The sequence below is a fragment of the Daucus carota genome, chromosome 1 (genome assembly GCF_001625215.2).
Source record: "Daucus carota subsp. sativus chromosome 1, DH1 v3.0, whole genome shotgun sequence".
Classification (NCBI taxonomy): domain Eukaryota; kingdom Viridiplantae; phylum Streptophyta; class Magnoliopsida; order Apiales; family Apiaceae; genus Daucus; species Daucus carota.
The window spans coordinates 10,619,892-10,630,982 of NC_030381.2; the positions used below are offsets into that span (position 1 = coordinate 10,619,892).

Genomic DNA, 11,091 nt, shown 5'->3' on the forward strand with positions numbered 1-11,091 from the left:
TCCTATAAATACACATCTCCCCATTATGTTTCAAGCACTTAGGATTTTCTATTTTTAGCTCACCACAACTTTAGGGTAGCCTCTCATTTCTTGTCTAGATCTAGTTTTGATTTGTATGCTCTCTTCTCATTCTTGTAAAACACTCTTTCATTTTAATGCAAAGCTCCTTTTAGTTTGTTCTATATTTTGTCGTTGTTATTTTCTTGCTCCAAATAGCATTATTCTTCCAAGTACCACCTATGCTTAAGAGCTTTTGGGAAAGGAAGAAGCCATCTAATCTTTAATTAGTGTAGATCTTGTGATTTCTTGAATTAGTTAATTAAGTCCTAGCACAAAATTAATTTGTGTTAGGGTTTAAATTTAAAGTTTCAGGTTTCAACTTACCAAATCGGTACTTTATTTTATTACTCAGCTTAATTTATGTAATCGAGTTACTCTATTTAAGCAACCCAGTTGATTAATTTTAGGGTTAAATCTCAAATTGGTCACTAAAGTGGAGGCCATATCTCACTTTAGTGACTCGACTAAACGGGGACTCACATGCACCACTGTAGTAACACATTATCACAGAGACGTTAGTTTGACCCGTTGACTTGACGATAACCGTTAGAAATCTAACGTCTGGTTCAAATGAAAAAACGTGGCATCTACGTGGACTCCAACTCAGCCCGTCCCAAATAAATTAGTGTAATAAAACTAATAGAAATAATGTAATAAGAGTTATAGAAACATAAGTGCGACTACAACTGCAGATTGGGGGCGAATTAGGGCTGGCAAGAGCGATTTGGGGATAAAACCCTAATCGAACCAAGCAATCGATTTGGCTCTGGTCGAGGATTTCAAGCATACACAACGAACCGAACGCGAACATCTCTCCATTTCAAGGTATATCCCCCTTTCTTACATGTATAAACCCTAATTTTTTTGCCCTTTAATTGCGTCAGTGGTCTGCTATGTGTTATATGTTTACATGTTTGTTCTATTCGTTTACAGCATGTCTACTACCACTACTCTATACCTACACCACCACGGTGATTTTACAAAGCCTCCTAATGTTAAATATGTTGGAGGGAAAACTGAGATTATTAAAGATTTTGATGTTGATATGTTTTCATTTCGTGATCTTGAGGAGTTTGCTGAAAAATATGCATATGATGTGTCTTCATCCCTTGTGAATTTTAAGTGTAATGGATATAGTTTTGAAAAGGGTATGCGAGTGATTTATGATGATAATTCGGTTAGGGATTTGATTAAAATATGTATGCCCTACGGTCGAATAGAGTTGTATGTAGATCATTTTGATCTTGATCTTGATGAAGTAATTGACTATCCAAATGAGGGTGGGGATCCAGTGGAGGCAAATATGGGGGGGAATGATGAATTTAGTGATGATACTGATGAGAGTGATCCAGAGTATAAAGGGAGTAGTGAGACAGAGGAATCTGAGGATGAGAGTTTTGTGCCTGATGAATACGGCAGTGATAATGAGATGAATGCTATTAGGGAGAATTGTAAAAAATTTAAACAGGGGTTAGTAGATTCTATGAACATACCAAATGAAAATGTAGGTGAAGAATCTGAATATGACTCTGAAAATGAGATTCTAAGGTCTTTATCTTCTTCTAGTGAAGATGAAAATGCAAAAATAGGCTATGTAGGTCCACCAAATCCCAAAAAAAAGTGTTAGGAGGAAGAAGGATAGGTCTGTGGAGGTTCCAAGTTGGGAAGTTGGTCAGAAATTTGTAAATATGGCTGAGTTCAGAGAGACAGTTAGAAGATATGGTTTAATTGACCGAAGGGGTATTCAATTTGTGACAAATGATAGCAGAAGATGTCAGGTTGCTTGTGAGGCTGGCTGTCCTTTCTACATTTGGTGTAGTAAGGACAAAAACAGTGATTCTTGTACTATAAAGACCTTAGTTAATAGTCATTTATGTACCAAGCCATATAGAAACAAGATGGCCTCTGTGAAGTACTTGTGTGATGTTTTCGGGGAGAGGATTAGGAAAAACCCCCAGTGGATGTGTAAGGAGCTTGCTGAGACAATAAAGAAGGAGATGGAAATTGAAGTTCCCAGGATAAAGATTCTTAGACTTAGGAAAATGGCACTTGAGGGAGTTGCAGAAAGTTTGAAAGAACACTACTCGAGGGTTAGAGATTTTGGCCAAGAAGTTCTGTTGAGTAATCCACTGAACACGGTGAAGATATCCACTACTAGGCTGAATGAAGATGACCCTGTGAAATTTAAAAGAATTTATGTTTGCTATTTTGCTTTGAAAGCTGGTTGGAAGGCTGGATGTAGGCCTCTTATTGGGTTGGACGGATGCTTTTTAAAAACTGTAACTGGGGGTCAGCTACTGTCTGCTGTGGGGAGGGATGGGAACAATCAAATGTTCCCCATATGCTATGCTGTGGTTGAATCTGAAAACACAGATTCATGGAGATGGTTCATCACTCTACTGAAAGATGATCTTGACTTGGGTGATGGGGGGGGGGGCTTTACAGTCATTAGTGACCAACAGAAAGGCCTCGAAAATGCAGTGAAAGAACTTCTACCCTCTGTTGAACACAGGTTCTGCACAAGGCACCTCTGTGCCAACTTCAAAAAAAGGTACAATTTTTTCAATTCTTCACTTATTTACTTGCTATGTACTGTAATCTGATGGTTGTTATTGTTTTCGCAGGTTCAACACAGGAGTCTTAAAGAAATGCTTTTGGAACATTGCTCTTTCTACACACAAAGTGGCATATACCAAAGCAATGAAGGAGATGGAAAAGCACTCTAAATCTGCACATGCTCAACTCTCAGCAATTGATCCTAAGCATTGGTGTAAAGCATTTTTTGCTACACATTCGAAGGTGGATAATACAGACAATAACATGTCTGAGAGTTTCAATTCTTGGATTATAAATGAGAGGTATGCTTCAATTATGTACTTAACTAAATCATGACTTAATTATGTCTGACAGTTATAATACTTGAACAATAATGTTGTATTTTGTAGATATATGCCACTACTCACTATGCTTCAAGAAATTCAATTCAAGCTTATGACAAGAATGAGACAGAAGAGGGATGATATGCTTGCAAGTGACCTACAGATCTGTCCAAAAATCAAGAAATATCTTGATGTGCTTATCACAGAGTCAAGGAAGTGGAATGCTGCTTGGGATGGAGAAAGGAAATTTCAAGTAAAGCAAGGAACTAGATGTGTTACAGTTGATTTGGAGAGGGGAAACTGTGATTGCAGGGTCTATGATCTCACAGGCATTCCGTGTCAACATGCCATAGCAGCAATTCACTCAAGAAGACATAATCCAACTGATTATGTGTCTGACTACTACAAGAGGGAGAAGTATCTTGCAGCCTACAAGCACTCACTGGAGGCAATGAAAGGGGAAGAATATTGGGACTTCCATGGTGGGGAGATAATGCTGCCACCAGATATTCCCAAAAGGCTTCGAGGGAGGCCAAAAAAACTCAGAAGAAGAGAGGCTTGGGAAGGGGGTAGTAGAAGTCAGACTGCACCTTCACAAGGTATTTTGCTGCAGAGATTTTCTAACAAAAGGGTGATGCATTGTTCCAACTGTGGAGATGCAAGCCACAGACTAGCAAAATGCCCAACTAGGGGCAAGGACAGTGCAACAACACCAACTGAGGCAACCAAGAAAAATGAGACACCAACAGGGGCAAAAAGAAAGGCAACAAAGGAAGTAAGGAGGCAAAAATTCAAGCCAAGAAAAGCTCAGCCAGGGATTGTGATTAGGGAGCCAGAAGAAGGAGGGCAACCACAAACTCAAGCTTCACAAACTGGTCCAGTGAAGGATAAAGGTAAGGCAGTTGAAGAAGAAGTACCACAATCTGTATGGGATATTCTTGAAGAACAAGGTGAGGACCCAACTGAGGAGCAAGGTGGGGAGGAACGTCTATCTTTTTTCACAAAAATCCCCAAAAAGAAGATGCCATTGATGAGGGGTCAAGAGACAGATGAGTGGGAAAAAAGTGGCAAAAACTATGCAGACTTCCAGGAACAGCTAAGGGGACCAACTGGATACAAGGCTGTATTTATGCCGACACCGGGGCATAGGAGATTTCAACCACCATTGAGTCAACAGGGGGGGACACCACCGGTTTCAACCCCACCAGTGAATCTGCTGGGGGGGGGAACCACCACTTTCAACCCCTCCATTGAGTCGAACTAGCTCCACCTCTGCACCATCAAGGATATCAACAAGGCTGATGTATAAGCAGTCTTTCAAGTTCAAGAACACCTCAGATGACCCTGTTGAACTGTAATGCTCTTGATGAGCTTTATTCTCTTTTCAGACTAGTATTATTTTCAACAGGGAACTTGCTTTTGGTTTAACTTTGCTACTGCTTTTGGTTTAACTTGCTTTTGTGGAATGATGTAATTCGAATGCTATATTTGGTATCTTCTTAATGAATATCATCTTTTGCCACCATTATTATTATTATAGGTATTGCAGTTTTAGACTCTGGTTATAGCAAAAGTAAAGGCACTAGCCTTTTCATTCATTACACAATATTTCATACATTAAATAGAATCCTAACCACCATTCGGCAGTGACATTTACTACATACAACTACTACATATTTACTACCGTAACAAAGAAGAACACAGCCACAACACACAAACAAAATATCAACTGTTTCTTCAACTTGTTTTTCTCAGCTTGCACCCTCAATATCTCCACACACAGGTGCTTCTTCTCTTCTTTGAGCACCTTTTTTTTTCCAGTCATTTCTGATAAATTAGCTTCAACAAGTTCTAACTTTTCCTCCAGAAAAATCCTCCTCTGATTTAGGTGAGTAATCACTTCCGAGGCTTTAGGACTAAAATCCTCTTCAAACCACTCAAAGAAATGACAACCTTCCATTCCCTATAAAGGCGATTTACAAAATATCAGAAACATTCATTAGCATATAAAATGATTTCAGTACAAAAACTAATAACAAACTACCTTAGCAGAGGCACATTTATAGAATCGTCTTCCCGGATTTTTAAGAGTCCAAGAAGTGCAGATCCTAGCTCGTCTCCCACAAAAGCAAGTCCTGTGCTCATCCTTCTTCACCGACTGCCTAGAAAAAGAGTTCGAACCAGAGTGTGTTATGGGTGTAGGAGGTGTGTTCATATTTGGAAACTGATATACTCTGTTTTTTGTTTCAATTGCTTCAATGTTAAGAACCACCGGTTATATATATACACACAAACAAGTTACCGTTGTTTGTTGCCACGTCGGATGGTCAAACGGTAATAATCCTAGCTGTCAAAGCCATGCCTGCCACGTTGTGATTTTCCGTCTGGGAATCTCAAAAACTAACGTTTCTGTGATAATGTGTTACTAGAGTGGTGCATGTGAGTCCCCATTTAGTCGAGTCACTAAAGTGAGATATGGGCTTCACTTTAGTGACCAATTTGAGATTTAACCCATTAATTTTATGCATGTGCGTTGGAGTTTGCAAAACCGGAAAAAGAAACTTAAAACCTTTTTCTTTTTAAATCCAGTCCCCTGCTTTCATTATAAAACCAGTCGGCTCACTCCTCTGTAATCAAGTCATCATATTCTGCCGAGTTCTGATTTTGTAGTTTACTGAGTCGCCGAGTTTATTTATCGTCGAGTCATGTTGTTTTCGCCTTCATATTCTAGAATCGTTTGTTTTTGTATTTGATTAGCTGCAAGTGTGTAGGCTGAGTCGTAGTATCTCATTTTCCGGGTTTTGTATTCAGTAGTTGCCGAGTCTGCATGTTCTATTCTGATTTCACCGAGTCTTTGTTTGTTTCGTCATCGAGTCAAGGCTGAGTTTGCTTTATTTTTTGTCTCGAGTTTGCTTCGTTTTCCTTGCTGATTTCGAGTCGTTGTTCTCTTTTATTAATGTTATTTTGTAGAATTGTCGATGGCTGCGTTTTGTTCTTTGTGTATGCTGCTTGTTTCTGAGTTTCGAGTCTGCAAATGGGTCATGTCGGAGTTAGTTTTTGTGTTGTATTGAGTCAGTTTTAAGTTTGTTGTTAGGTGGTAGTTTAATATCTTAGAGTTTTGATTTTGTTTCCTTGACGAGTCTGTTAACCGAGTTGTTGATTCGTAGTACAGAGTTTGTTTTCAGTCGAACCCCTGTCTTTGTGTTGCTGTAGTTTTGAGTTTATTTCTTTGTTTTGCGAGTCTTGTTCTGTTTCCGAGTCTGAGAATTAGTAACGAGTCGCATCTAGCTGGGTTTGTCCTCCTCTGTTTCATGATTTTGCCGAGTTGGGTGTGTGCACAGCTAGGTTCGAGTTCTGGGTATATTCGTTAGTTAAGTGGAGTCATGTGTAAGTTTTGCATCTTTGTGTTAGTTAAGTGGAGTCATGTGTAAGTTTTGCATCTTTGTTTTAGCTGCTGCGTTTTGTCTGTTCTCTGCCACCATTTTCTTTGTTTTCTTTTCCGAGTCATTAGTTTATTTGTGTTTAGTTTCGTTCGATTTTGCTGCTGTTTAATCTGAGTTTATGAGTCTAGCAGTTGTGTTTGTTGCTTGCTGAAAACTGAGTTTGTTTCCGAGTCTTGTTGCTTTTGTTTTTGCTGTTTCATTTACCGAATTTGAGTGAGCTGGGTTTAGTTCTGAGTTTTGTGTTGGGTTTTGTTTCTTCTTCGCCGAGTTGATGATTCTGTTTTGCTGCTGCGTTGTTAAAATTTGATGCTTCAGTACCCATTTTCAGTTTACTGATTTACTTTCAAAAATCGAGTTTGAGTCATTTTATTAGATTAATTATATAGTCAAATTCACTTAGTGAGTATTTGATTCTTTTCTCTTTTGCTTTAATTAGAAAATCTTGAAGTTAATTTTAGAAAGTTAAAAGCCCTCTTCAAAATAATTGTTCTAATCCGCCTAGGTTTATAATAAAGATTTGCGAATAATAATTAATATTCTCTGTGGATCGATATCTCAAATACTAAAACGACGATTGTGCACTTGTAATTAAAAGATATTATTTTTAGCACATCACAGAACCTGATAATAAACATTTCCTGAGCACACCTCGTCGTCAGAGGATGCAAATTGTGACAAGGCACCAGCCTTCGTATTTTCTTCCCTTCGCAGATACTCTCCCAAACATTCTTCGAGTAGTGCTATTTGAGCCTTCACAATCCTCAGATATTTCAACATGGTTTCTTCATGAGCCTCAAACTCACCATTCACTTGGAAAATCACAAGTTTCGAGTCGCCACAGACCATCAAGTTCTTCACCCTCAAGGTTCTAGCTAAACTAAGTCCACCTATCAAGGCTTCATACTCAGCTTCGTTGTTAGTGGTCGGGAAGTCCAGCTTAATGGCATATTCCACAATAAAGACATCAGGTCTCTGGAGCACAAGTCCTGCACCACTACCTTTTGTTTTTAAAGCCCCGTTAAAAAATAGTAGCCAATATTATTTAGGTTCCTTTCCCTTAGCAGGTTCTTCTACCTTGTCGTCTTGCCCCCCGACTTCCTGGTTGTTAATGGTACATTCAACGAGGAAGTCATCCAGAGCCTGAGCTTTGATCGTCGTCCGTAGCTTGTATCAATATCAAACTCTCCGAGCTCAACTGCCCATTTGATCAATCTTCCACTGGCCTTCGGGCTATGTATAACATTATGAAGTGGTTGGTCTGTCAAAACTTCTATCTTATGAGACTGAAAGTAAGGTCTTAACTTCCTCGAGGCTGTAATCTTGGCTAGCGCAAACTTTTCAATCAATGAATAATTGAGCTCCGCTCTGTGTAGAACCTTGCTCACATAATACACCGGTTTCTGAATTTTCAACTCTTCTCGGACCAAGACAACACTCAGTGCTTGTTCGGAAACGGCCAAGTACACATACAAGACTTCACCGTCTAGGGTTTTCGATAGAAGAGGAGTTGCTGCCATATATTTTTTTAACTCCTCAAAGGCCATATGGCTGTCATCCGTCCACTCAAAATTTTTAACCTTCTTTAATGCTTTGAAGAAGGGTAAGCATTTATCTCTTAACTTCGACACAAACCTTCCCAAGGCTGCAATCCTCCTGTCAATTTCTAAACATCCCTTATGCTTTTAGGTAGTTCCATATCTAGGATAGCTTTTATCTTATCGGGGTTGTCCTCAATACCACGCTTGGAGACCCCATCAAACCTAGAAACTTCCCGGAGCCAACTCCGAAGGCACACTTGGCAGGGTTTAACATCATCTTAGGTGTCCTCGGGACTTCAAAAGCCTTTTTCAAATGTTCAAGGTGATCCGCTTTATTCAAGCTTTTCACCAACATATCATCTACATACACTTCCATAGTCTTACCTATCAGATGTTTAAACATCTTGTTTGCTAGGAGCTGGTACGTAGATCCTGCATTCTTAAGTCCAAATGCCATAACCAAATAACAGAATACACTAAAGTCAGTAATGAATGATACTTTGGGTACATCGTCCTTGTCCATCCCGATCTGATTATACCCACTGAAGCAATCCATAAAGCTTAGCATCTCATGTACAGTGGTGGCATCTATTAGCGTATCTATTCTCGGAAGAGTGAAACAATCCTTTGGGCAAGCATCATTCAGGTCGGTGAAGTCCACACACATCCTCCACTTCCCATTGGCTTTCTTGACCATGACCAGGTTAGACAACCACTCAGGGAATTGAATTTCTTCTATAAAACATGCTTCCAACAATTTATCAACCTCATGTTTTATGGCTTCCTGCCTTTCAGGGGCAAAAATTATCTTCTTCTGCTTAATAGGTTTCCACTCGGGGTTCATGTTCAACTTATGGGTCATGAATAGGGGATCAATACCTGGCATATCAGCCGCTGTCCAAGCGAAAACGTCCTGATTGTCCCTTAATAATTTCACAAGCTCTTGTTTCAAGTCTTCTTGGAGTAAAGCTCCAACATAAGTAACCTTTTCAGGCTCTTCAGTATACAATAGGATGGGAACTAAATCTTCGGCAGGCTTGCCTCATCTTTCCTCTTCTTTTCGGACATCAAGGTCCTCTATGGGTAATACTTGCCCCCCAGGTCCTCCGTATTTCAATGCTCCCACATAATAACTTCTGGCCATTTTCTGATCTCCTCTTTCCTCTCCCACTCTGTTCCTAGTCGGGAACTTGATCTTCAAGTGGTAAGTGGATGGAATTGCTTTAAAAGTGTATCTCTGTCCCACCAAAAAATAGCATTATAGGTTGACGAAGCTTTAACAACCAAAAAGTTCAACATGCATGTGGCATGTCTAGGCTCGGTGCCCATTGTTACCGGTAGTTGGATCATACCTTTGATTTTTGTCTCCGCGTTGTTGAAACCGTATATAGGCATATCCGAAGGTGTTAGTTGGGAATCAGCATAACCTATTTTTTCATAAGCATCATAGAACAAAATGTCCACTGAGGCTCCGTTGTCAACGAGTACCCTTTTTACGAACGAGTTACCAATCACCGGGGTGATTACTAAAGGATAATCACGGGGGAACTTCACCTTTTCAAGATCTACATTATCGAATGCTAGAGCGTAATCAATCTTTGCCCTCTTCGGGGGTTCTCCACCTATGCTCATTACTTCCCTTGCATAAGCCTACCTTGAATTACTAGAGGTACCAGCAGCTGTAGGTCCACCAGAAATCACATTAATCACAAGCCCTCGAGGCTGAGTTCTCCTGTCATCGTTGTCTCTCCCACGATTGTCATTGTCTCGATGATTTTTTTCTCCATCCCTAGTATACTTGGACAATTTGCCTTTGCGAATCAAGAATTCAATTTCATCTTTCAACTGCCGGCAATCATCGGTCTTATGTCCCACATCCTTATGGAATCGACAATACAAATCTTTGTTTCATTTCTCCGGGTCGGTTCTTACAGGCTTCGGCCATCTAACACTTTCATCCTTCTTGATCTCCATTAGAATTTTACTCCTCGGGGCATTAAGCCTAGCATACTCAGCGAACGTCGGACCTAGTTTCTTTTTAGCAGGAGATTTTCACCATCTTCTCTCTTGGAGTATTTATTTTCAGCATTATACTCCATGTCACTTCCACGTTTCTTGGAATTGGTATTCGGTCCCTGATTGTTCTAGGATTTCCTCAAACTCTCCTCCGCCTTAATATACTTCCCAGCTCTCTCTAGTAAATCTTTCATATTGTCAGGGGCCCTCTTGGCTAAGGACCGACAGAAGTTGTCATTTGTGGTACCTTGCTGGAGTGCAATCATAGCTACCTTTTGATCTAGATCCGGGACCTTCAAGGCCTCTTTGGTGAAACGATTCATGTACTCTCGAAGGGATTCGTTTTTACCCTGGTGTAAATTCATTAACGAAGCAGAGCTTTTGGCGTGGGTCTTGCTTCCAACAAATTGTTCCACGAAGTCCCTGCTCAAATCCGCAAAACAAGAAATAGAGTTTGGGGGTAAGCGATTGTACCAATGTTATGCCATCCCGCTCAAGGTCTGAGGAAAAGCTCTGCATTTGATCGCGTCCGTGACTGGTTGGAGCAACAGAGCATTCATGAATGTGACGGACCCACACTAATAACCGACTAAAGCATGCATAATAGGATGAATAAATAAAACTACAGAATCTTAAAATATTAGGACTACAAGTCTAAATCCACAATCCCCGGAATCACCAAGAATGAGTATGAACAACTTCTAAAATTATTACAAAGCCCAAATAAAATCTAAGTCATTACTACAAGTTTTAATCCCCAAAATTTAAAGAAAGAGTTAGGGAACTACAAGTTCCCAACCTACTCCATCATACGGCGATAGGCAATACCCGATCCTGAGGTGGTCTTACGGGCGGTTTGCTTGAAACGAGCCATCTTCGGGTTTCACTGAAGGGTTATCATAAAAAATACAATTAATGAGCAAAAAGCTCAGCAAGTGAAAGCAATATATATAACAGTTCACAATATGCAATATAAACAAGTGCAATAATATCAAGGGTATCACAAGTTGCAATCTCAAATAAAGGTGCAAAAAGATAACAAGTTATTGGAATCGGAATCACACAGCGCTACGAGCATTGAGGGATGATCAGCCCACATCAAGCTCCAAACCACATAAAAGTGATTCAACCAGGGAGGATCCTCGGCACACATTG

General features: G+C 39.9%; 1 protein-coding gene across 1 annotated transcript; it reads left to right on the plus strand.

Moving 5' to 3' along the window:
* The first annotated feature begins 1,748 nt into the window (after positions 1-1,748).
* Positions 1,749-4,203, plus strand: LOC108217613 (uncharacterized). Its single transcript, XM_017390456.2, has 3 exons — positions 1,749-2,572; positions 2,685-2,918; positions 3,006-4,203. Exons 1-3 carry the CDS (start codon positions 1,749-1,751, stop codon positions 4,201-4,203), a joined length of 2,256 nt encoding a protein of 751 aa, XP_017245945.2.
* The last annotated feature ends 6,888 nt before the right edge of the window (positions 4,204-11,091 follow it).